Genomic DNA, 26,707 nt, shown 5'->3' with positions numbered 1-26,707 from the left:
GGCCCCTGCTTGGGCCAGTCCCCATCCTGGCCTCAGCCCCCGGTAGGCTTCCTGTGAGCTTTCTGCCACCCATTCCCTGCCCAACCCAACTATAAACCACATACATTTCACTGAGCACCGATTGCTGGGCTGACCCTGTACTACCAGCTCTAGTGTAGGGGAAACAAGACTCAATCTAGAAGGGCAAGGGCTAGGCACAATCTGGGTAACAGAGGCTGCCCTAGGGCTTCCCAGACCTAATGGAGCCTAGGAAGAGGTGAGGATAACATTCTAGGGCCTGCACTCACAGCTTAGAGGCAGGCTTGCAAAATCCTATAATCTCCCCACTACTATTCATTGCATACCTACAATGCAACAAGCACTGTGCTAAGCACCTGGATACAGCCTGACCTGACTTCCACCCTCAGACACATGCGATTCACAGCACAACTACACTGTGAGAGACTGTGCCTCTTCCCACTGTATCTCTAGCTTTTAGCATGAGCCAGATGTAGAGTAGGTGTTCAGCAAAACACTGGAATAACCCCAGTGGAGAAGCAGTATAGCCCAGCAGTTAAAAGAGATTGAGGATCTGCGCTTTCCTGGTTACCTGATTTGGGGCAAATTAATTAACTAGTTAATTCATTAATAATTAACTAATTAAATCTAGTCCTCATGTGGCTGTCATGAGGACCAAAAGATTTAATAATGTCACATGCTTAGAAAATATTCCAAAAGTGGAACTGTTATTATAGTTATTATTATTAGAAACACAATATTCCCTGCATCATGTATTCTCAGTGGGGAGGATATTGCCCCTGAGAAGAGCAAAAACTGATTCTTAGAAGTGGTGGTAAAAAAAATTTTACTTTTTATGTATAAAGCACAAATACACATAAAGGAATATATAGCTTATCTGTGGTATTAACATTTCATCATAGGGGAAATGATTAAGGGGAATAAATGTCTTAAAAGGCTTTTCAGAGTGTGCAATAATGAAAAAAAGCTGAGAACACTGCCACAATGGTTAGAGTTCTACAGCCAGTAGGCCTGGGTTTGAATCTCAGCGCTAGGAGTATTTGCTGTGTGACATCAGGCAAGCTAGTTAACATCTCTGAATCTCAATGCCTTCGATCTATAAAATATAAATAATAATACCTACCTTATAAGGCTGTTTTAGATTAAAAAAAAAAAGTTCAGGTTGGGCACAGTGACTCACACCTATAATCCCAGCACTTTTGAAGGCCAAGGTGGGTGGATCACTTGAGCCCAGGAGTTCTAAACCAGCCTGGACAACATGGTGAAGCCCCATCTCTACAAAAAAATACAAAAAATAAAAATAAAATAGCCAAGGGTGGTGGCGTGTACCTGTAGTCCCAGCTACTCAGGAGGCTGAGGTGGGAGGATCACTTAAGCCTTGGAGGTCAAGGCTGCAGTAAGCTGGGATTACACCACTGCACTCCAGCCTGGGTGAGAGAGTGAGACCCCGTCTCAATAATAATAATAATAATAATAATAATAATAAAGTTAGTATCCTTAGAATAGGGCCTGGTACATTAGGCTTCAGCAAGCATTTACTCTGATCGTTATTAATATTGTAGTTGTTATTAATTGGTACTCTTTTTTAAGGCCCAGATCAAATATCACATCCTAAAAAAAGCCCTCCTGCAGCCCTCCTCTGCGCTCCCTGAGTTTCTTCCCTAGCCTGCCCTGCCAGCACTTTTTGAAGAACATTCAAGTTTTGAATGTAGGTACAGTTCAATTTCCTCTCTGGCTATTAGCTTCTCATGAGTGTAGACTCTGCCCTTGAAGCTTAACTCTTCGAGTCCTCTGTTCAGTTCAGCAAGTTGTGCACTGCCCAAAGACACCACATCCCAGGGGCGCATCATTCACATCACACTCTCCTAGATTTGTGTACGTCTATTAGGATGATTTCCCAGCAGATGGCAGTCAAGTATCCGGTTCTAACAATGTCCATGTATGATGATTGTTCTGCAAACGTCCGTCAATGTCTTGAGGAAGGAGTACCTTATTCTAATTTCAACAAATGCATCCCAGTGACCTAGGGATAGCCCTGCCCAGTAGCAAGCATGGGGTCTGCACATATCTGGTGCTCAGTGAATGCTAGCTGAATGAATATAAGAAAGCAGCTCAGCATCCCCTTCCAACTCTCCCCGTGCTGACCCCAACTCTCCATGTCACCTAGAGACCACCATACCTGAGACCCTGCCATCCACACTGCCTGCCATCCCCACCAGGTGTTCCAGGACCTGCTCACAGCAGGTGGTCTTCCCAGCGCCACTCCGGCCCAGGGCCACAATGCTCTGGTCTCTCCGCTGGTTCAGCAGCGCCCAGTATGCCCGCTGTGCCATGGAGCCAATGTGGGCAGGCAGGCCATCCCGGCGGCCCTTGGGCACCTGCAGGAAGATCACAGGTATCAGCCGTCCCATCCAGCCACTGCCTAGGGAGCATTCTAAGACAGCGCCCCGCCCCAGGCCTAGGGTCCAGATCTGTGTCCCTGCCTCCAGATCTGCCTCCAGATCCCTGACTCCCTTCCTACTCAACTAGGAGGAGCCGAGCCTGTATGTCTAGTCCTGCCCCTGGCTCCCTGTGAGTCCTTGGACAACCCATGCCTGTTTTCTGAACCTAGTTCTCCTCTTTAGTTAGAGGCTTGAATGAGAGCTTCATTCATCCATGAGATTCATCTCACTGGTTACTCAAAGCATCGAATGGTATCTGCCTGAAGCGAGGCAGCTGGATCGATGGCATAATTATCCATTACGATTAGTGATGTCTGCTATGGACACAGGGAATGGCACATGGGGGAGTTAGTGGTATGTGTGCTATATATTTGCCATAACAGATTTAGGTGATAACTAAAACCGTATCTGCTTCATCCATTCATTCATACTTCATTCAGTAAAATAATCCATTGAGTGTCTACTACGCAGCAGGCACTCGGGCACAGCATAACACAAAATGGATAAAGGAAATTCCAGCCAATCGCAAAGAGATACCATTAAATGCCTATTACAATGGCTGAAAAAACATTTAACAGTCACTACCAAGTTTTGGTGAAATGAGGAGCAACTGGAATTCTCATACAATGCCGATGGGAATGCTGAATGATACAGCCTCTATGGAAAACAGCCTGGCAGTTTCTTCTACAGTGAGATACACACTCATTACCCCTCTCCACAACCCCACAACCCCTCTCTAGGTGTTTACCCTAAAGAAATCAAAATGTATGTTCACAAAAAACCCCTCTATGTCATTGGTTATATTGACTATATATTCAAAATCACCAAAAACTGAAAACAACACAAATGTCCTTCAACTAGTGAACTAGGATAATCACCCAACCTGGTTGTTTTTTTGTTTTTGTTTTTGTTTTTTGTTTTGAGACGGAGTTTTGCTCTTGTTGCCCAGGCTGGAGTACAATGGCACGATCTCGGCTCACTGCAACCTCCACCTCCCAGGTTCAAGCGAATCTCCTGCCTCAGCCTTCTGAGTAGCTGGGATTAAGGCGTGCACCACCACGCCTGGCTAATTTTTGTATTTTTAGTAGAAATGGGGTTTCACCATGTTAGCCAGGCTTGTCTCAAACTCCTGACCTCAAGTGATCCGCCAGCCTCAGCCTCCCAAATTGCTATCCTGGTTTTGGCATTGAAAGTCTCATGTCCCAGAAAACGTTTTAGTCCCAGGAAAACCAGGACAAGAGGTCACCCTATGAACAAATAAGCACAGTAGTGCATCAATGAAATAAAATAAAGGAACAAACTGTAGATAAATAAAACCACATGGGTGAATCTCCAATGCATTGTGCTGCCTGGAAGAAGCCAATTCAAAAGGTTACATACCATACAATGCCATTTATATGGGTTTTTTAAGGTAAAACTATAGGGACAAAAAAACAGATCAGTGGCTACCAGGGGTAGAACTTGGGGCTGAGTTGACCACAGGGGGCCCAGAGAACTTTTGGGGGTGACGGGAACTGTCATGTAATTGATTATCAAAGCAGTTATACAACTATACACCTTTGTCAAAAATGCTCAGAACTGTACACTAAAAAGGTGCATTGAACTATAATGTAAGCCTGATTTTTTTTTTTTTAAGTCCCTGCTTGGTGGAGCTTGCCTTCTGGTGGGAAGACAGAGATGACTGATGAAAGAAATTAATTCAATTACAGTGAACGGAGGCATTTGAAAGCCACAAGCCTGGATGAGATCACCAAGGAAGAGTGTGAGAACAGAGCATCCTGACAGGGACAGGTCAGGGAGACCACAAGGAAGACTGACTGGGCGGCCAGTGGGCGGGAATGAAAACCAGGAAAGCGGAGTCTTAGAGCCGAGGAAGGGTGTGTTTCCAGGAAGAGGGAGGGAAATGCTGCTGAGTTCAGTAAGAGACCAGAGACTTGACATTAGATTTGGCAGCGAGGGAAGAGGGCAGGAGGTTACTGTGAGGTCAGCAGGAGGGCATCAAAAGGAAAAGAGGAATGGGCCCTGCTGCAGGAGGATGTCTGAAGCCCAAGATGCTGAGGGTGTCCACTGGGTCCGGCAAGGCCCCATCTGCCCTCCCTAGCGCAGTCCTTTGGCCGAACTAGGGGCACAAACCCTGGTGTGATGGCCCTCCCCTCAGCCTGGATGTCTAGCTTGGGGCTGGGGCTGTCTCCAATCCACTGTTGGCTTTTCCTGCTCCAAGCCCCTGAGGAACAGTCATGAGTCCCTATCCTGATGCCAGATGTAGGGCTCAGCCGGAACCTAATGCAGGCAAAGGGGGGATATGCCCCCACACTGGCTGGACACAGCCTTAGGGCTTAAGGCAGTCAGAGAGTCCTGGGGTCTCAGTCCTAGAGCCATCCCCCAGTCTGGGAAAACTAAAGTTCAATGAACGGGCAGTCCTATCCATCAGCCCGCTCAGGCCCACTGCCTAGGGGGAGAAGGAAGAATTCTGCACATCCAGGTTCCTGAAGGCACTCATATATGCATGCATGCACACATGCCTTTGCATCTGTGTACATGTGCCCTTGCACGCATGCCCAGAAGTGTGCTTGTAGGCACATGCACACAACAGTTGCGGCGGGCTCTGCACACAGAGATGGGATCCACCTCTACCCACGCGGTCACACCCATGCTCAAACTCACGCTCTTATTCACCTAGACCTGCATGTCCCCAGGCACACACCCAGACCCCAGCTGCCTGGTGGGGCTAGCCCCATAGTGAGAGAGTCCCCCGGTATGTCCAGACCCCACCCAGCCCATCCTCGAGGTGGTCTCAGCCTCACCGCAGGCCTGTGCTCCCACCTGGTGGCCATTTGGGGAATCAGAGGTTGATCCGGCCTAAGGACAGGAGGTGGCTGTGGGTTTGAGTGTGGGAGGCTGGAAGACTTGAGGGAAGGGTGGGGACCAGTGCCGCACCCCACCCCAGGGTTAGGAAGGGAAGTAGGGGGATCTACCTTCAGAGTGCGTACCAATGCCTGCACCTTTTGGCGCTTTTGCCTAAGTTCTGATGCCTCAATCCAGGATGGCCAATGAGGACCTGATTGCCATCTGGGTCTATAAAAATGTCCCTTCCAGGGATTTCCAGGGAGCCAGAGGAGTCACTCGGCAATGTGGACAGCTCAGAGGCCTTGGGCTGCAGTAACAGAAGCCTAAGCACTCACCACAAGGACGGGAGAGGGCACGTGCCAAGCTCTGGCCCACCCAGAGCTTCTGAGGTCCTCCCAGGCCCTTGACCATGGACAGCGGTGGTGGGAGAGCCCCTGGGAGTGACTGAAGGGGTGGTGTGGGTCACTCTGGAGGAGAAAAATCTTGGAGAGAGGGGTACAGGCCCACTATATCCCCCTTAATGGATTTAGCATTGCTCAGGGACTAGGGATGGATTTGTCGCACAGGGCCCCAAAGGGCAAGATGTGTTTTCACCCCCAGTTGGCAGAGGAGAACATGGAAACCAGAAGAGGTATCATGATCTTTGCTAGACACCAGGTGTCCTAGGGGCTTCTGACTTCCCAGTGAGTCTCCAGAACAGCACACAGGTAAGATGTCTCACCTCCGACAGGCCTCCCTGCCTCCACTGAGCCTCTTCCCATCTGTCCTCCACCCAGCAGCCAAAGGCATCCTTTTACAACCTAAGTCACAGCACGTCACTGCTCTGCTAAAAACCCCAGTAGGGACTCTCTCTAAGCCTAGTCTGGCTCAGGAGGCTGCCCAGTTCATAAAAAATAGATAAAAATCGGCCAGGCGCAGTGGCTCATGCCTGTAATCCCAGCACTTTGGGAGGCCAAGGTGGGCGGATCACGAGCTCAGGAGATCGAGCCCATCCTGGCTAACATGGTGAAACCCCATCTCTACTAAAAATACAAAAAATTAGCTGGGCGTGGTGGCGGGCGCCTGTAGTCCTAGCTACTCGGGAGGCTGAGGCAGGAGAATGGCGTGAACCCGGGAGGCGGCGCTTGCAGTGAGCCGAGATCGTGCCACTGCACTCCAGCCTGGGCGACACAGCGAGACTCCGTCTCAAAAGTAAATAAATAAATAAATATCCATAGTAGCTGCCATCCCACTCAGAGTAAAAGCCAGAATCATCATCCTGAGAACTGACACGGCTCTGTCCTGGCTTTTCCCAACCTCTCCCACCTGTTCCTCCACTCATCTGCTCAGGCCACTCTTATCTTTATTGTTGATGGACTGTCTTTTCTTCCTAGAACAGCAACTCCACAAGGGCAGGGTTGCTCGCCCGGCACCTTCCCTGATGTTCTTTGTGCCTGGCCCGGTACGAGACCCTCAATCAATAGCTCAATCACTATGGATTGAAGGAATGAAGGGGGCCACGCTTCAATGACTCGGCTGAGGTGCCTCGTGCGTCCACAAGGTGGCGCTTAGAGATTTCCTTTGCTCTTGCCCATCTCAACAAAAATTGGCCGTTTCTACACTTCCGAGGAAAAAAACTAAAGTACAACTGAAGCTTCTGTTTCCCCGTTGATGTGGGTGCTCAGGACTCCTGAGAGTTCAGCATGGGATGAAGAGCACACAGGAGCCCGGTACCCTGGGTTTTCTCCCAGCTCCTCTGCTCGCTAGACCTGAGAGTTTAGCCTGCGCCTGGCCCAGCCGGCTCTTCTCATCTGTAAAATGGGCTAATCACAGTACCCGTGTTTTCAGGTGGATATGTGAGACTCAACTGAGTTAATACAAGAAGGTGCATATAGCAGTGTCTGGTAGAGTTCACACTCATTCAGTATTTTCTTTCATTACTCTTGTGATATTTAATGCTGCTGTTTCTGTCCTAATGGTGACTGATCGTTCCCCCCAGGGAATGGGGGAATCTCATGGTCCATGCCCCAGGATGCCACAATGCCGCGAGAAGGATGCTGCTTGCAGACAGGTCGACTGGGGGCTCTGATGGTTCTACTGTCACCTCAGATGCAGAGGGATCCCCCCAGACCCCCCTGCCCTCAGCCCCCCAGCCCTGCCCACCATGGTCCCACCTCACCTTCCCTGCAGAAGGCGCCGAGGGCCCCCGGGGCTGGAGGACGATCAGATCAGGCCCTGTGCAGGTGTGCGGCAGCTGAGCCTTGTAGCGCTGCAGAAGCGTGTTCAGGACACTGGATTCGTTGACACTGATGAGAGAGGCCAGGTCCTCGACCTGGTCCAGCTCAGGAGGGTTGGCCTGTGAAACCATCACACAGAGTCTCCTCTGGCCTTCTGGCCCCCTGCCCCCCCCCCACCCCCCCGCAACCAAACACACACTAATCCCTCCTCTTGAGAGCTATGTGCCAAAGACCAGAACAGAGCACAGGGACTCTGGAGGGAAAGCGATGAAGCCCTACAAATAAAATAGGGCCATCCCTTCTCCTTGCCCTCTGTGCAACCTATGAGGCACCCCCTCTTTGCTGTGGTCCTGCACTCCATGCACCATGAGGGGAGACGCTCCCAAGGCAGAATTGACAAAATTCAAAACACTTTCTGGATCTCAAACACCACAAAAAGACAGGTGATGCTCCAGTGTGTGCGAGCATCCGCTGCCATTTCCTCCTCTTCTGGGTCTTACGAGGAAGCTCTCAATATGCTCCATGATACCCAGGAGTGGAGGCCAATGGCCAAACCACCTCACTGGTCTCATAGCCCATCATGCATTGATTCCTAGGAAACCACCCAAACCCTCAGAAGCAAGGGTTATGTGAAGCTGCTTCTTAAAACATCTGTTCTAAGAGGCGTCCTATTATTCTCTCCAGCTTCAGTGAGTTTTCTGAACCTAGTAGTCTCAGGTTTGGGCCAAGCTTGAGCCCTCTCATGGATCAGCCTTTCTTGCAAGGCCACTGAGCCTCTGTAAATGCCCAACGCGGGAGAGGAAGCCTGAGGTGGGCAGAGGAGGAGCAGAAAGGAATGCAGATGAGCAAGGAGGAAAACTCCTAAGATAGCAGGCTGTGAGGGGCGGGGGAAAGGGCATGACAGAACCTTTCTTTTCTATCACTACACTGGGACTTGTCCTCAAAAGGATTTATGGTGCACAACAAAAATGTATTCAAAGCAATTTAAAGAGCAAAGCTGAAAGAAAGTTTGATGCCAAAATATAGGCCATTAGAACCTATGCTATGGTTAATGGCAAGCAGCAAATTTGGCTCTGAGTTCCCTGGCGGCCGGAGTGAAAACAGAAACATGCTGTGTAGTATGATTTGCAATATCCAATATCTATGAATTAAAAGCAGTCATTTTCTTGGGTCCATCAGAAGAACTCCCAGGGCCAAGACCTGACAAACATGTTCTTTGATGTGTCCTCATTAAGGGAAACCACAGGAAAGGGTGAATGACCCCCTAACAGTACCCCTCCAGTAGAGCAATGAGTTCAGTGGGGTTCTTCACTATAATTCCCTCCAGGGCATCAAGCCAAAATGGTATTGGTAGTCAGGAACAAGGAAATCTCTTGCAGGGCTGGGGAAGGAGGGTATGGAGCTGGGGTGAAGTGGGGCAGGGGACTCATGCTGGGGGACGGCGGGACAGGGGACTCACCCGATGGACATGCTCCTCATCCACCTCAGTGATGGTTTTGTCAGCATCAATGCAAAGTCTCACCCTTCCTGCTGGCAGGTCTGCTGTTCCCTCATCTGGCTTTAGCACCGTAGCTGGTTGGACATCCCAGAGAGAGAAGGGGAAAGGGGAGGAGATGGGAGGGGAAGAGGGGAAAGAGGCGAGGGCAGGAGATAAGAGAGGCTCTAAGCCGGGCCAGCAAGCTTGGGAGGAGGCTTGGGACAGGTCTCCATTTGGTGTCTATTCACTTGGAGCTGAGTTGTGACCCCAAATCCTTTAAGGTCAGGCTAAGTCTGACTCACCTTAGGCTTTTACCAGCTGTCACAGTGCCAGGCACAGAGCAGGCACCCAGACAGTTGGGTACACTGGCCTATCTCACACACAGACTGCCATTTCCCCCTCCAGTGCCCATGGCAGACATCACTAATCAACCACTCTTCCCAGCCATGTTCAGACTGAGACTCAGCATCACTTCTCAGTAGAGTGCAGTGATCAGCCACAACCAATCGACAAAAGTAGGCTCATGAGATCAAATCTATTGGCCCACTTGTACCAAACTCTGGCTTCCTCGAAGAACGCCATAGGAAGAAAGCATGCTTGTTGCATTAGTGAGTTACAGTAGGTAAATAACTCATTATCAAGACACAAATGCCTTTGAAAGACAGTCTCCACTGCTCCTCTTCCCTCCTGACCACCAAAGTATAATCAGGACCTGGAACATATGGCTGGCAGCAGTAGGGGGCACAGGAGAAGACTCAGACCCTCCAAAGGTGCTAACACCCCTACTTACCAAGAGTAAATCCATCCTTCTGAGCCAGCCAGACTTTCTCTGCCTCATACCATCTGTCCTCAGGAGCCTGAGAACCAACATCACGTAAATTAAACCAGCAAATGGCACCACTGCCCATCTTCTACCTTACACGGGGGTTTCTCACAGTGTGCTCTGGAGCCATCTAAACCAGAATCTCCTGGGGGAGAACAGGCGAGGGAGTGTGCTTATTTAAATGCATTCCCGTTGCGGACCCGGGAGGTGGAGCCGAGATCACACCACTGCACCATCTAGCCTGGGTGACAGAGCAAGACTCCGTCTCAAAAAAAAAAAAAAACTAAATAAATGCAGATTCCTGGGCCCCACTCCTGGCCTTTGAAATGAGAGACTCCATGGCTGGCCCCAGGAATCTGCATTTTTAACAATCTACTCGTTATGCCATCCCGTTTGAAAGCTGTCGTGTGACATCATAAGCAAGCTCTACCATGTCAGCCATGAGGAGACACCTCACACTTTGGGGACCTTCCCTCACTGTGGGGAATTCCCACCCCAGGGCAGGTGCAATGGAAACTTCAAGACTTCTGCTCATGGAGGAAGTGCTCGTCCCCTCCTCTGGGTGCCTGGCAGTTCTAGCCACCCCTCTCCAATTCCCTGCCCACCCCCCGTCCACCCCTTGTCCATCCCTGGGGCAGATCTTTCCCATCCCTGCATCTCTGGAGAGGCCTGTCTGCCGCTTCCCGCTCCCAGGGCCGCAGCCCCCTCACCTGGTCTGAGTCTCTGCTCTGGCCTCCTTTGCCCTCCTCCTGGGGGGCTGGCCCATCTTGGTTCTCCTTCTGTATCCGAGGCCTTTCAACATCCTTCTCCAGAGCAGGCTGGCTGGGTCCTTCCAGCTCTGTCTCCAGGGCACCAGCCCCATCACCTGCTCTTGAGCAGGGCTCCTCTGCTTCCTGCCCACGGCTTCCTGGCCAGCCTCCCTTCCCAGGAGCTGCTGGCGACTCCACCATTGTGCTCACCTCCTTTGGGACTTCACAGCCCTTCTCTGTCTGACTCCGAGCTTCACCTGCGTTCCCGGACTTACCCTGGGGTTGCCCCATCTTTTCCTTCTTAACCCAGGACTCACCTGCCTTCCCAGTCATGCTCTGAAGCTCACCTGCTTTCTCCCCCATTCTCAGATCGTCCCCCAACTCGCCCTGCACTTGGCTTGTCTTCTCCATCTGGGTCTGAGGCTCACCTGTCTTCTCTGCCTTACTTAAGAGCACCCCTTCTTTGTCCTTCTTATTCTGGGGACCGTCCCACTTACTCCTTCTTCCCAGGAAACCTCCCCACTTTCTCCCAGGGATTTGGGGCCTTACGTGCTTCCCTTCACTCCCTACGTCCTTAGAGACATTCCCCTTTTCCACCGTGTTTGTGGGCTCTGCTCCCTCCTTCTCTGCTTTCCCTGGTTGCACCCCCTCGCCGGGCCCTTGGGCTTGGGGCCTGGTCCCCTGCCTGTCTTTGCCCTGGGGCTCAGCCTCTTTCAGCTCTGTGGTCTTGGGGGTCCCAAGCCCCTTCCCCACTATGCTTTGACCCTCCTCGCCTTTTTTCAGTGCCACAGTTCCTTGGCCTGGGTCCCCAAGACCCCCAGTCCGGGTCTTCTCAGCTTTCGGGGCCAAGATCTCGGTGCTGGCCTGGGAGCCACAAGGAGTCCTAGAGTTCTCCCCTTTCTTTTCCTTTCCAGTATCTGTGGCTGGGGGAGGGCTCTTGCAAGGGGGTGTGTCATGGGGATGAGTCTTCTCTGGCTTGGCTGAGTCCGGGTCCAGCTTGGCCACCATCAACAACACATCACCCCTCCTCACGCCCCTCTTGAAGGGGACAGTCTTTTTGGTTGGTGTCGCACTGGAGCCCAGCTCCTGGGCCTTCTCACCATTGATGCTTGTCATCTGCTCAGGGTCGGGGCTGCGGGACCCCTCGCTCTTCTTGCCCAGAATGTCTGAGCTCCCAGGAGAGCTTGACTGGTCGTCCTGAGAGATCTGCTGGCTTCCAGATCTGGTGCCACTGCTGGACTTGCTGTTGGGTTGGCTGATGGAAATTTCTGGGATCTAGGAGAAAGAACACAACCATGCCTACATAGCTGCTTGCTGACCTGACAGCTTTGTCATTCACTCGTGTTCGTTCATTCATTTCGTTGTTCACTTCTCCATTCATCCTTCCACAGATGCTCGAGCACCTCCAAATCCAACAGGCATGGCCAAGCCTAGCACCCTTGACCTTGGCCTAACCCCTCAAAGTTAAGTGATGGAGTGGAAGGAGTGGACTTTGGAGCCCAACAGAACCAAGTTCAACTCCTGACTCTGACACTCTATAGCTGTGTGACCTTAGCTAAATGACTTCTCCTCTCTGAGTCTGTCTTTTAATCAATAAAATGAGAATGATAAAAGCCTACCTTGCAGGGTAGGTGTGAGAATGTGTGACAATATGTAGAAACTGAGCCCAGTGCATAGTGTGTCCTCAACAACAGTAGCTGCTGCTACTACTGTTGTTATTTCTGCCTGGATTTTTCCTAGGCGAGTAGGGGATCCGGGAAAAGACTCAGGGCCTGTCACTAGAGGACCTGTTCTCATCTTGGCTCTAACACTCTCCAGCTAGGCTTCCTTCTATGTCTATCTGGGCTACCATCTCTTCTCTCTGGGCTTCGGGTTTCCCCAGTACAGGCAGATACCACCTGACCATCCAGATCTTTTATAGGATGAGATGTAGAAATGCACTTTGGAGATCAGAGAGAGAGGAATAAACTGAGCTGCTGCTACTTCCACTGCCCTGATCCCCATATCACACTTCCCATACCAGCTGAGGGCCCTGGTTTCTGCCCCTGGGGTCCCCCACTCTTGCCTGACCCAGACATTTGTGACTGCATAACACCCAAGGGGTTTCCACTGCCTGCTCCCTTCCCAGGCCTTGTTACTGCCTTGTGATTTTAGCCTTGCACAGAGCTTCATCCTCAAACCAGCCTGGCTATGGCCTGAAGAGCTCACAGGTCCAGCTGTGCCTCCATCTCTGCAGAAAAAGACCTCAACCTCATAAGCAAGTTCCACCCTGATGTCTCGCTTCACCACCAGCCCTAGCCTGGGTTCTTCCATCTTGGACAATGCCAGCACAGCCTCACAGACACCCATGCCTGGGAATCTGGGATTCTCCCCCTCCTCTTGCATTTAAACCAGTCCCAGGGGCATGTTGATTCCACCCTGCCAAGCTTCACATCTATGTCTCTTTTTCCAAACCCATGTCCGCTATCCCTCACTTGGGCCATTGTCACAGCCCGTGAACTGCTGTCCCTTCAATTTGCTGCCAGCCATTTTATACCAGATCAAAAGATTTGGGTAGCTGCCCACAGCCTAAAGGAAAATCATTTGGCACCACCATTGGTCTTTCAAATTCCTCAACAAGGAACCCCAGCCTCCAATCTGACCATATTGTCCCTACTTGTTCCCATGCATGAACTGTACTGGTCACCTTCTCCCACCTGACCCGTCCCTGCTTCCAGGCTGTTGCCCATGCTGAGCTTGCTGCCTGGCGTGCCCTTTCCCCTCTTCACTTGTCCATGGTCTACTCATCTTCTATACCCAGCTCAAATATCTCTTCTATCTCCTCTCTACAAATCTTTGCCTGAAGACCTCAATCAGAAATTGTTCCAAGCTTGCACAAAGTTCCAGAGCACTATGCTAGTACACCAGTCACAGCGTGGCCACCTTCTGCATTCCATTCTGGCTTTTGTGTCTCTCTCCTGTTTTAGGTGACCAATGCCACAGCAAAGTCTCTGTTTTCATCTTTGTAATAATCACAATAATAATAGTATCTATCATTTATATCTTCTTTGCAATGAGCCCTATATCACCATCATGCAATCTCCTATTTAATCCTCCGAAGGAACAGCTGGAGTAGATTCTGAACTTCTCCCCATTCTACAAGCAAAGAACTAGATGTAAAGATGTAAGGTGACCCAGCTACAAAGGTGAAATGTAAAGCCAGTTCTCTCTGACTCCAAAGCCAGTGCCTTGAACTGCTGCATATTAGATGCCCTTCCTTTTCTCTCTAGGGCTCTCTGGAATCTCCTGGGGCACTTTTAAAACCTTAACTCCCTGGCCTTATTCCCAGAGACTCTGATTGAGTCTGCCTGGGTTGTGACTGCCCGGGTGATTACGAGGTTCAGCTGGTGCTCAGCATCATGGCTCTGGGGCCCAAGGCCGAGTAGCTTCTCCCGACCTTCTGGGGGAAGGCAGGACATAGCCTTGGAAGGGGGATTGACTGCACTTGGCAAATCTCACCACTGTCTACACATATTGAAAAGTGAGTCAGTGCCTTATTTTTAACCAACCACCACAGAGGAGACAGTAACATGGGGTGGGCCAAACAAGATAACCAGTGCCAGCCTCCTCCCACCCCACCCTCATATGCCCATGGATTCTCTTCCTTTGGACCTTCAAAGTCATCAAAGTCTTTCGTCCCCCCCACCCTGCCACCCTTTTTAGCGTATAGAGGAAACAGCACCTCTAGAATAACTGGGGCCAATAGGAAACTAATAGCACATTTTTACAGATGAGTAAACTGAGGCCAAGAAAGGGAAGGGGTTTAGCCAGGACCACAAAAAGTGGCAGGGCCAGAGCTAGAATCTAGGTCTCCTTGACATTCAATACGGGTTACTTTCCACTCCAGTGTTATTCCAGCCTCTCCCTGTTCCTCACTGGCTGGGTAGCCCTAGGAGAACCAGGTCACTTCCCCAAGCCTTGTTTTCCATTCCTGCAAAATGGGATGGATTCTAACGGCTTCTTGCAAGGATTAGACGAGGATCAAATGAAACAGTTGTGCTGGGACAAGGCAAAGGAGTACGGAGTTATTTATTGATTGGGACAAGAAAATTAAATTGGCAGGAACCAGCCAGAGCTTGCTGCCTTGTGGAAACATGTCCTGAGGCTCCCTTGCTCCAGCCCCAGGAATATCTTGGCCCATGGTCCAGCCACCTGCTGTGGGCTGAGGCTCAGAGCCATCCTGCATCTTGGCTCTGAGTCTCCATCCAGGCACAGCAGTGACAGTTTGTCCCCATCCATGGCTTAGCTCTGCCTCTTTACTTGCTCACAGTGACACCAGCGCTGCTGGTGTCAATCTCATGGAGCGCTTTCCCCCAGGTCTCTGTGGCACCACCCCGGCCACCTCACTCACCAGACTGGTCCTTTTCCAGGCATCTTGTGAGAGCAGAGAACACACAGGCTCTCCCCCTCGCTCTGCCTCTATCTGGTCTTATGACCTTGGGAAAATCACTTGACGTCTTTTGGCCTCAGTCTCCACCTGTGATAAATGGGTAGAATCCCATCCACCTGCATTGCTGCACGGGGTATTAAATGAGCCCATGAGCAGCAAAGCAGCATTGTCTGGTGATAAACAGCACACAGTAACATTTCATCATAACCTAACAACAGCCTGCCGGGGTCAACTTTGGCCCCCGCTTATGCCTTAGGTCAGGCAAGAGTGGGAACAGAGCCTGTCCTCCCTGTCAACCTCCCCAACAAAGACTTGGCCGAGGTATTTCAGCAGCTGCTGCTGTTCAGTTGCTGGAAGACCTCTCTAATGCATCAAAGTCGTTCATCAGACATGTGGGACTAGCCGGGCAAACCAAAGCTGAAGGGGAGGGGAAGGAAGAGTCAGGATGGGTCACTGGGCTCAAGCCAGCACCAGGCCCTGAGGCCACCAGACCTCTCAGCCCAAGCATTGCAGCATTCACCTTGTCTGAAGGGGGCGCTGGAGACACAAAGAGATGCCCTTTCTACCTAACACAGGGATACTCCCAAGATGCATTGCATTCCAAGCCTGCCTCCCTCATGGTCCACCTTGTCATCCTGCCCAGATTCCATGGCTAAAGAGGACAAGAGAGAAATAGCACTGGCCACCACCAGCGACAAGTTTACAAATCCTTAAAGTGTAAGGGCCACATTGCATTCAACTATTGCTTCAATCCAGCAGCGCTATTCAGAATAGCTAAGGATTTTTAGTGGACATCAACCAATCAAGAGGGACACCAGCTGGAGGAAGGTACTGAGGTTCCTACCTGTGCCAAGCATTAACCCTGTAATTATTGGATTGTAGCCATTCCAAGGGACTCAGGAGAGGGACCTGGGTAAACATGGCAGCTGAGGGCACCTGGGGGGCCAAGGGTTACAACCATTTACCACCTGGTATGAAGGATTCAATATTTTAACAATCAATGCAACTACACCAGTTAGTACCAACTCAATAGCTTTCTACTTAAAGTGAACCAACTATACATCTTAGCCAGTATCTAGGTTTCCTTTTCTATAAAAATAGTGGTCAAGTAATCCCCACCAACAATGCATCAATGAATATCATTTATTCATTCACTAAACAAACTGTTAAGCACTCACTACTGGCCAAGTACTATGAGGGCTGCTCAAGATACAGAATTGAATGAGAGAAATTGTTGTTGCTCTTAAGGAATTTCTAGTCAAATAAGTCATATAATCAAATAAGTACTATGCCAACCAACCACAGTTAAGACAGGCATAGAAGGTGCAGCAGGATTCAGAGGAAGGCAGGCAATGGAAGAACTTTCCAGAGATGTGCTATTCGAGCTGGGTTTTGAAGGGTACATAAGAGCTCAATAGATCAAGTTGAATAAAGGACATTCCTCAAAACCAGCATAGCAGGAGCAAAGGCAGGATGACAAATGACTCAGAGGAAGCTCACAAGACAGAATGATGGGTATGGAAACGCATATGGTCCTCCTTCTTAGGAACCACTTACCTCTGGTTCTGGAGAGGCGAGAGCTAACTGTTTCCTCTGTCTCGCTTCCTTGGCCTCTTTTTCAGTCTCCCGGACCAGTTGCTTAATGAAGCCCCCTGGGATGACAGAGAAAAGAGGAGGGGGCGAGGACGGTGGAGGGCTCTTGTCTTCTTCCCGAATCTGTTTTGCAGAAGCAAAGAAGGAGAGAGCTCAGTGAGTCAACCAGCAGGAGCAAGCTGCCCTTCAAAAAGTTTGTGATGGAGCCTGGGAGGGGGCGGAGGAGACATACATGACCAAGCCCATGTATGAGAAGCCACAGCCAAGCAGGTGAGGCACAGCAGGACTCAGGGGGGTCCCTGAGACAGCGCATGAAAATGGAACACAGGGGCAGCCAGGAATTATGCGGGTCAATGTGATTTCTGCCTGGATCCACTCTCCTTGTGACATGAACAGTCACTTGTATGGTCAAGACTGCTGGTTCCCTTCCTTGCCATGGGACATGCCCATTTCTAGAAGGACCTGCTCTGAAAGGAGGTTTCCCAGTTTCCAGAAAGGGACGGATCACAGGGAATCATCCACACTCTCCTGGTCCCCCTCAGCTTATAGTTAATATAATAGATGAACCAATTAATCACTTACTATGCACCAGGAACATGGTAAGATAGGGAAGGGCTTATAGCCATGACTTATATAAGGACCTGACCTTGTGGCTCCAACCCACTCAACTGACACAGTGCTGTGGCTTCCTGACGGTCCTTAAACCAGGACTTGGCCAGCCAGGAGCTCTCTAAACACTGGGTCCTAGAACAGACAGGTTGGACCCTGATATTTTACCCCCCAGAAATACAGCCTAGGCCAGCACTGGCTGGACTTGTGGTGCAGCTGAGACCCCTCTGTTGGCTACAGCGACTTGGAGGCTGAGGCATGAGACCGGCTGTGGCCGACTGAAGTGTGTCTTTAGCCTGCATCAGTGACAGCCCATGAGAAGAAAAAAAAGTCACCAGTGCTTTATACGGAAGAGCTCCATACTGGTCTAAAATAGCCTCCTTATCAAGAACCTCTGTGCATGCATGGTAAAGACTTGCTGTGTGTAGCCCAACTGATAAGGGAGGAATTCAAAGGAGATAGCAAAGGCCAGGAGACAAGGCCATGGGATAAAGCTGGTGAATGCAGACCTCTGCCCAGGGACAGAGAAGCAGGGGCAGCACTGCAGGGCCCACATCAACATCATTTCCCTTCTTTCCTTCCTGATGTGGGACTGAAAGACATTTCATAAGTGAGAGACAGTCTTTTTTTTTTTTTTTTCTTTTTTGAGACGGAGTCTCGCACTGTTGCCCAGGCTGGAGTGCAATGGCGCGATCTTGGCTCACTGCAACCTCTGTCTCCTGCCTCAGCCTCCTGAGTAGCTGGGATGACAGGCACACACCACCACACCCGGTTAATTTTTTGTATTTTTAGTAGAGACGTGGTTTCACTATGTTGGCCAGACTGGTCTCGAACTCCTGACCTCATGATTCACCTGCTTCGGCCTCCCAAAGTACTGGGATTACAGGCGTCAGCCACCACGCCTGGCCAAGAGACAGTCTTAAGGCACCCTCTGCAGCTTCCAATGCCATTTTAGCCGCTACCCCCAGATCAGGCTGGGAGGGGCAGGGGCAGGGGCAGGCAGGAGGCAGCCAGAAAGAAGCTTCTCACCCTCCCACCTCCAACTCATCAAATCACATGCACAAGGTGGAGTGAGGGTGCAGGAAGTAACAGGCATCTTAGAAAGAGGCAGCCCTTCGTAGCATATCATGAAAAATACTAAAGGGGAGAAAGGAATATCTGGGGAGGAGAGCCCGTTTCCAGTTCTCTATGGTGCCCGAAGGCAGGGACCACAGAAACCCACCCCTGTGGCATAAACCTGGCAGCTGACAGCCCTGCCTCTGTCCCCCATGTGCCCCTCCTCCCACCCAAACTCCAGTGCTCATCAGAGCTGCCATGAGGATCCAGCTGGGACAGCTGGTCTACCCCCCCCCCCCGCCCACCACCACCACCTGTGGAACAGGAAACGACCAGGCAGCCCTGGGAGGGGGTCAAGGGTGTGGCCATCAGTGTCCAGCTGGGTTGGAAAGGCCAAGGCTAACCGAGCTGGCTGGGAGAAGGCTGAAGGTGGGATTGCACATGCTACTAGGAGGGCTGGATGTCAGACTCCCCACTCAAGGTGGGAAAGGTCGGACTTGTCTCCCGAGGGTCGAGTCAGTCCCTGCAGATGGCTGCAGCCCCAGCCATGAGTGTCACTTTCCTTCTGCTCCCACAGGGCGAGGCGTGATGAGATGGCCATGCTGAGGCAGTGCCAGGGCCGTGAGATGATGAGATGAGATGGAGCTTCCTGCCAGACAGCACGGAATGAGGCTTTACAGACACACGCAGCACATGAGATGGACACAGAACTGATACACAGGGACACAGTGGGGAGAGAAGAGAGAGACAGGTTAGCTCATGGGCACAGCCCTACTCCCACCCCCACCAACGCCATAAACCAAGACCACATGGGGGAATGGGCACAGTCAGGTACAGACACTGTCAGCTACCTCTGCGAGGAGGATGGTCAGGCAGGACCCTGCAGGCCGCGGAGTGAACAGTGCCCTGAAATATTCTTCCTCTTGGCCCCACACGTTTATACAACCAGAAAAATATATCATAAGGTACAGCTCAGTGGCTCTTACAGAAAGAACACACCAATATAACTAGCACCCTGATCAAGATTTAAAAGTTATAATTTTATTTATAAGAAGTTCAAGAACAGGCAAATCTAATCTATGGTACAGGAAGTCAGAGGAGCCATTAGCTTTTGGTTGGGAAGAAGCATGAGGGAACCTTCTGGGGCTCAGACAATGCCTTGTAGCTTGATCAAAAAGTAAACAGAGACCTAGAACTTAGAACTTCCCTCATGCTCCCTTCTGGTCAATATTTCCTCAAGGGAAACCACTATTATTTTTTGTTTTTGTGGTTTTTTGTTTTTTTTTTTTGAGATGGAGTCTTGCTCTGATGCCCAGGCTGGAATGCAGTAGTGTAATCTCAGCTCACTGCAACCTCCACCTCCTCAGTTCCAGCAATTCTGCCTCAGCCACCTGAGTAGCTGGGATTATAGTTGTATGCCACCACACCCGGCTAAGTTTTTGTATTTTTGGTAGAGAAGGGTTTTCATCATGTTGGCCAGGCTGGACTCGAACTCCTGACCTCATGATCCGCCTGCCTCAGCCTCCCAAAGTGCTGGAATTACAGGCATGAGCCACCGCGCCCAGCCAGGAAACCACTATTCTGACTTCTAACACCATGAATCATGGGTTTTCTTTGTGGAGGGAATACTTGGTTCCATAGTTGGAAGATGAGGTAAGGGCAGGAAACTGTAGCTCTCAATCTGTCCCACGCTTGGAGAAATCATTCATCATCATATTGAGAGCCTTAGAAAATTTTGATAACTTTTGACCTAGAAAGCCCTTTTCTGGGAAACAAGTTTGAGGAAGTAATCGTAAACCAGAAAATTTCATCACCATGTTGACTGTAGCATTGAAAGAGCAGACACAAAGTCCGATTAACTAGAGAATGTCAAATAAATTAGAGTACCTCCAATTCGCAGTAAAGTATGAAACCATCCAAAAAAAGTGTTTAGCAAGCATAGTTTTTACTTGCCATGTCTCCATACAATTACTATATTTCCTTGTTTATTTACACCTGTTACTTCCCAGCCAAAGTTGTAGCTTTATTTTTATTACACTTTAAGTTCTGGGATATATGTGTAGAACATGCAGGTTTGTTACATAGGTATACACGTGCCATGGTGGTTTGCTGCACCCATCAACCCATCATCTACATTAGGTATTTCTCCTAATGCTCTCCCTCCCCTAGTCCCCCACCCCTCGACAGGCCCCAGTGTGTGATGCTCCCCTATGTCCATGTGTTCTCATTGTTCAACTCCTATTTGAGTGAGAACGTGCAGTGTTTGGTTTTGTTTCTGTGTTAGTTTACTGAGAATGATGGTTTCCAGCTTCATCCATGTCCCTGCAAAGGACATGAACTCATTCTCTCTTATGGCTGCATAGTATTACATGTGCCACATTTTCTTTATCTAGTCTATCACTGATGGACATTTGGGTTCGTTCCAAGTCTTTGCTATTGTGAACATTGCCACAATAAACATACATGTGTATATGTCTTTATAGTAGTATGATTTATAATCCTTTGGGTATTTGTTTTTAAAGTTATATTGGAGTATTATTTGTATGTCATAACATTCAGCTTTTAAGTTTCAACTTGATTTTTAATAAATTTACAGAGCTGTGCAATTGCCACCACAATCTAACTTTAGAAATTCTCATCACCCCAGCCAGGCACGGTGGCTCACGCCTGTAATCCCAGTACTTTGGGAGGCCAAGGCAGGCAGATTACTAAGTCAGGATATCGAGACCATCCTGGCTAACAAGGTGAAACCCTGTCTCTACTAAAAATACAAAAAATTAGCCCGGCATGGTGGCGGATGCCTATAGTCCCAGCTACTCAGGCGGCTGAGGCAGAATGGTGTGAACCTGGGAGGAGGAGCTTGCAGTGAGCAGAGATCATGCCACTGCACTCCAATCTGGGCAACAGAGTGAGACTCTGTCTCCAAAAAAAAAAAAAAAAAAAATTCTCATCACCCCCAAAAAAACTCTTCTTTTCATGCCCATTTACTGTCACTAGTTGTTCCCTCTCTCAGCCCCAGGCAACCACAAATCTACTCTCTATCCCTATAAATTTGCCCTTTTTGGACATTCGCTATAACGGAATCATAAAGTATTTGGTCATTTACCCCTGGCCCCTTTCACTTTGCATGTTTTTGACATTCATCCACGCTCCTGTGTGTGTCAGCCCCTTATTACTTTGTTGCTCAATTGCATTCCTGTTGCATGGATAGACAAGTTTTTGCTTTTTTTTTTGCTTCTTAATCCATGCAAGAGGTGATGAGCAGCTAGACTGTTTCCACTTTAGGGGCACTACGAATAATGTCACTACAAAGTCACATAGGTTCTTCTGAGTGAAACTGCTGGGTAGTATAATAATTTTATGTTTAATTAAAAAAAAAAAAACTTTCCTGCCAGTTGTGGTGGCTCACATCTGTAATCCCAACCTTTTGGGAGGCCGAGGTGAGTGGATCCCAAGGTCAGGAGTTCGAGACCAGGCTGGCCAACATGGGGAAACCCCGTCTCTACTAAAAATACAAATATTAGCCTGGTGCGGTGGCAGGCACCTGTAATCCCAGCTATTCGCGATGCTGATGTGGGAGAATTGCTTGAATCCGGGAGGCGGAGGTTGCAGTAAGCCAAGATGGTGCCACTGCACTCCAGCCTAGGCAATGGAGTGAGACTTGGTCTCAGAAACAAACAAACGAACAAACAAAACAACAAAGAAACTTTCCAACTGTTTTCCAAAGTGACTATATCCTTTTCCACAACCCCACCCCTGCAGCGTGTGAGAGTTGTTTGGGAAACATTTGCAGAATCATTGAAAGGTGCTTGTCTCAGCTTGTAAAGTAAGATTGAGTACAATGTTGCACACACCAGAGCTGTCCAAAATGAACAAAACACTTCCTGTAGAAAATCAAGTGGGAGGAAATATACCAAGGTCTTAGTAGAAGCGGTCTTGAGTGGAGGAAGGTGTCTCTTCTGCCTTTGGCTTTTCTCACTTCTAGCTCTGGTTGGCCAGGCCCTCTGAGCAATGTGCTTCACTGACCCCTCCTGAGAGACACCCACCCTCCATCCCAGCTGCCAGAGCAACCACTGACCAGCAGTTTTATTTTTTTGTTGGCTTTTTTTTTTTTTTTTTTTTTTGAGATACAGTCTTGCTCTGTTGCCCAGGCTGGAGTATAATGGCACGGTCTCGGCTCACTGCAACCTCCACCTCCTGAGTTCAAGCAATTCTCTTGCCTCAGCCTCCTGAGTAGCTGGGACTACAGGCACGTGCCACCACGCCCGCTAATTTTTTGTAGAGATGGGGTTTCGTCATGTTGGCCAGGCTAGTCTCGAACTCCTGACCTTGTGATCCGACCCTCGGCTCCCAAAGTGCTGGGATTACAGGCGTGAGCCACTGCACCTGGCCTGACCAGGACGTCTTTAAGGCCTTGTAAGCCTGGAAGTAGCTGCCCTCCAGTGACTTGACTAGAAGGTGGCTATTATAAATAAAACTGCTATGAATTTTTATGCAAAAGTATTGAATGGACATGCATTTTCATTCCCTGCCTGATACCTAGAGTAGAATAGTATGCCATATAAGAGGCGTATGTAAAGCTTTTTGTAAGTTCTAGTGTTCTATAGCACTATATGACTATAGTTAACAATAATATTATATATTTTCTTTTCTTTTGAGACAGTCCTGCTCTGTTGCCCAAGTCGGAGAGCAGTGGCATGATCTCGGCTCACTGCAACCTCCACCTCCTGGGTTCAAGTGATTCTCCTGTCTCAGCCTCCTGAGTAACTGGGATTACAGGCACATGCCACCATGCCTGGCTAATTTTTGTATTTTCAGTAGAGACGGGGTTTTGCCATGTTGACCAGGCTGGTCTCCAACTCCTGACCTCAAGTGAGCCACCTGCCTCGGCCTCCCAAAGTGCTGGGATTACAGGTGTAAGCCACTGCATCCAGACAACAATATATAGTCTCAAACAGAAGGACATGGAATGTTCCCAATACAGAGAAATGGTACATTTTTGAGATGAAAAGATGAAGGCTGCTTAGGCAGTTTCACATTCTGGAAGCTGGTGAGCCCAAGAGCTGGCTGGGCCCTGCTGCTGTGCTGAAGCCCCCACTATTCATCTTGAGAGTCCATTGTGAACATCTCTTTCCAAGTCTGCATTCAGCAAAGCCTAATTCATAACTTAACGGCAGCCATGGGAGTGTTTACACCACAGAAATTGGCAAATGCTACAAATCAGGGCTTTTATTCTGGGAGCTGGCCATTCCACGCCTATCAGCATGTCACTAGCTGAGACCTCAGCATGTCACTAGCTGAGACCTCAGCATGCCTACTACGCAGCCCTGCAGGAGTAAAATCCCAGGATCCAAAAATCCAAGGAGCATTTCGGCTCTAATGAGGTCACATGCCCAATGGGAGGCCACAAAAACATGTCCAAGTGCCAACAGCGAAGTCTTTACCTTAAGAAAAAGTTTCCCACAGTGTGGACTTTTGCATTAGTCTGCTTTGTGTTGCTATAAAGGAATATCTAGGGCTGAGTAAGTTATAAAGAAAAAGTTTGGCCAGGCACAGTACCTCATGCCTGTAATCTCAGCACTTTGGGAGGCTGAGGCAGGCGGATCACAAAGTCAGGAGATCAAGACCATCCTGGCTAACACGGTGAAACCCCATCTCTACTAAAAATACAAAAAATTAGCTAGGTGTGGTGGCGGGCCCCTGTAGTCCCAGCTACTGGGGAGGCTGAGGCAAAAGAATGGCGTGAACCCAGGAGGCAGAGCTTGCAGTGAGCTGACATCATGCCACTGCACTCCAGCCTGGGCAACGGGGGTGGGGGAAAAGAAAAAAAAAAAAAGAAAAAGTTCAACTGGCTCACAGCTCTGCAGGCTGTACAAGCAGCACTGCACCTGCATCTGCATCTGCTGAGGCCTCAGGGAGCTTCCAATAACCGCAGAAGGAGAAGGGGAGCTGGCATCACATGATGAGAGAGGGAGCGAGAGACAGAGACAGGGAGGAGGGAAGTACCAGACTCATTTTGAACAAGCAGCTGTCCCGTGAACAAACAGAGCAAGAACTCGCTGATTAACCCAGGGTGGGCACCAAGACATTCAGGAGGCATCTGCCCCCATGACCCAAACACTTCCCACTAGGTCCCACTTCCAACACTGGGGATGACACTTCAACATGAGATTTGGAGGGAACAGACCTTCAAATTGTATCAGATCTCCAGCTTACAAAGGCACAGGAAAGTGGCTGGGCGCAGTGGCTCACGCCTGTAACTCCAACACTTTGGGAGGCCGAGGCAGGCGGATCACCTGAGATCAGGAGTTCAAGACCAGACTGACCAACATGGAGAAACCTCGTCTCTACTAAAAATACAAAATTAGATGGGCGTGCCAGCGCATGCCTGTAATCTCAGCTACTGGAGAGGCTGAGGCAGGAGAATCACTTGAACCTGGGAGGCGGAGGTTGCGGTGAGCCGAGATCGAGCCATTGCACTCCAGCCTGGGTAACAAGAGTGAAACTCTGTCTCAAAAAAAAAATAAAATTTAATTTAAAAAGACACAAGAAGCTGGGAGGGTGGACAAAAGGGGAGAGGGGATGGGGGAAAGAAGAGAAGGAAAGACATCCTTCCTCCCCTCCCCATCGTCCCCTTGGGAGACACTGGCGAGGCCCCCGAGTGACTCACAGGCTCCATGCTAAGGAGCAAAGCCCGAGTTATAAATAGGCCTGACGTGAGGTGGCTGCCTTGGCCGCCACTACCCGCCTTCCTCTCCAGCCCAGGCCTGGCCACGTCAGCAGCCGCTTCCCAAGAATCACCCTCAGCTTCGGGCTCCAGGGGGAATCCTGGCTGTCGTAGGGGCTGTCCTTAGCCCTGGGGCTGCCAGCCTTCCCAGAGGGCCTTAGCAGAAAGGGACAATGCGAGGGAACCCCATGTGGGGCCTCACCCCTCATGTCCTGCCCCCTCAGAGGTCCTGGGCCAGCTCCACTGACCCAGGGCCAGGAGCCAATCCCGCCGGGGAGGTTTTGTCAAGACTTAATTTAAGCAAGTGTTCTTATCGCCATACTCCGGTCCGGGCCCAAAACATACACCTGCCTCGTCAGCTGCTGTTTTAAGCCCATGAGGTGGCCATAGACATTTGGAACTCACGGTATAAAATCGCGAGTCTCCCCTTAAAGGGGAGAGAGGCTGGGGAGAGAAAACGCAACCCCAAAGCCAGGAGATGACTTGAAACTGTTTTCCGCGTACATATACTGGATCTGAGTAGTGGTCCCATGGGACCCTCAAGGCTTTCCCCCACTACCCCACAATGTCCAGTTGTAACATAGCACCTGTCTCATAGAATACATTCCCAAGTCTTTGTAGCGCCCCCGCCATGACCACCTGTCCTAGCGACCCTCCCCTTCTATCCTCCCTGTCAATTACACTGACCTCCAGGATACACCCTTCTCACCTCAAGAACTTTGCACATGCTGTTCCCTCTGCCTCAAATGCTTTTCCTTCTGCATGGCTCACATCGTCACCTAAAGTCTTCTCAATGTGCCTGTGCTCACTCCCTATTTAAATTGCAGTTTAACTCCCAATCCTACCCTACTCCTCCTCCAGAACACAGCCCCTGTGAAGGCCAGAATTCTCACGCGTTCTCTTCACTTACTGTAGTCCTTAGGGCCTAGCACATACTTAGCTTTCAATCAACGTTTGTTAGTTCAGGCACAGCAGATCACACCTGAAACACCAGCACTTCCAGAAGCCAAGGCAGGAGCATCACTTAAAAGCCAATAGTTCCAAAAGAGCCTGGGCAACATAAAGGCCCTGTGTCCGGAATTGGCGGGTTCTTGGTCTCGCCAACTTCAAGAATAAAGCCGTGGACCCTCGCAGTGAGTGTTAACAGTTCTTAAAGACGGTATATCCAGAGTTTGTTCCTTCTGACTTTCGGACGGGTCTGGAGTTTCTTCCTTCTGATGGGTTCGCGGTCTCACTGACTTCAGGAGTAAAGCTGCAGGCCTTCGCGGTGAATGTTACAGCTCTTAAAGGCACCGCGTCTGGAGTTGTTCGTTCCTCCTGATGGGTTCGTGGTCTCGCCTGCCGCGGGAGTGAAGCTACAGACTTTCGCGGTGAGTGTTACAGCTCACACACGCAGCGTAGACCCAACAATTGACCAGCAGCAAGAATTATTGCAAAGAGCGAAAACACAACCACCTCACAACGTGGAAGGAGACCCGGGCGGGTTACCAGTTCTGGTGCTGGCAGCCTGCTTTTATTCCCTTATCTGACCCCACCCACATCCTGCCCATTGGACCATTTTACAGAGAGCTGATTGGTCCGTTTTACAGAGAGCCGACTGGTCTGTTTTGACAGGGTGCTGATTGGTGCGTTTACAAACCCTTAGCTAGACACAGAGTGCCAGACTGCTGATTGGTGCCTTTACAATCCTTTAGCTAGACATAAAAGTTCTCCAATCCAGCA

General features: G+C 49.9%; 1 protein-coding gene across 1 annotated transcript in view; it reads right to left on the bottom strand.

Annotated features, from left to right (window-relative positions):
* MYO18B (myosin XVIIIB) overlaps window positions 1-16,710 on the bottom strand; it is a 268,281-nt gene extending 251,571 nt beyond the window's left edge. Inside the window, exons 1-6 of the mRNA XM_034948321.3 lie at window positions 16,558-16,710; window positions 10,533-11,846; window positions 9,790-9,856; window positions 8,982-9,094; window positions 7,465-7,641; window positions 2,198-2,396 (exon numbers count right to left, since the gene is read on the bottom strand). Coding sequence (XP_034804212.2) covers window positions 2,198-2,396; window positions 7,465-7,641; window positions 8,982-9,094; window positions 9,790-9,856; window positions 10,533-11,687 — 1,711 coding nt within the window. The 5' untranslated portion in view covers window positions 11,688-11,846; window positions 16,558-16,710. The remainder of the gene's footprint in view (window positions 1-2,197; window positions 2,397-7,464; window positions 7,642-8,981; window positions 9,095-9,789; window positions 9,857-10,532; window positions 11,847-16,557) is intronic.
* Between the last annotated feature and the right edge of the window lie 9,997 nt (window positions 16,711-26,707).

The sequence above is a fragment of the Pan paniscus genome, chromosome 23 (assembly GCF_029289425.2).
Source record: "Pan paniscus chromosome 23, NHGRI_mPanPan1-v2.0_pri, whole genome shotgun sequence".
Classification (NCBI taxonomy): domain Eukaryota; kingdom Metazoa; phylum Chordata; class Mammalia; order Primates; family Hominidae; genus Pan; species Pan paniscus.
Note: the sequence above shows the minus strand (reverse complement) of the source record. Positions and strands in the feature narration are given on the sequence as shown.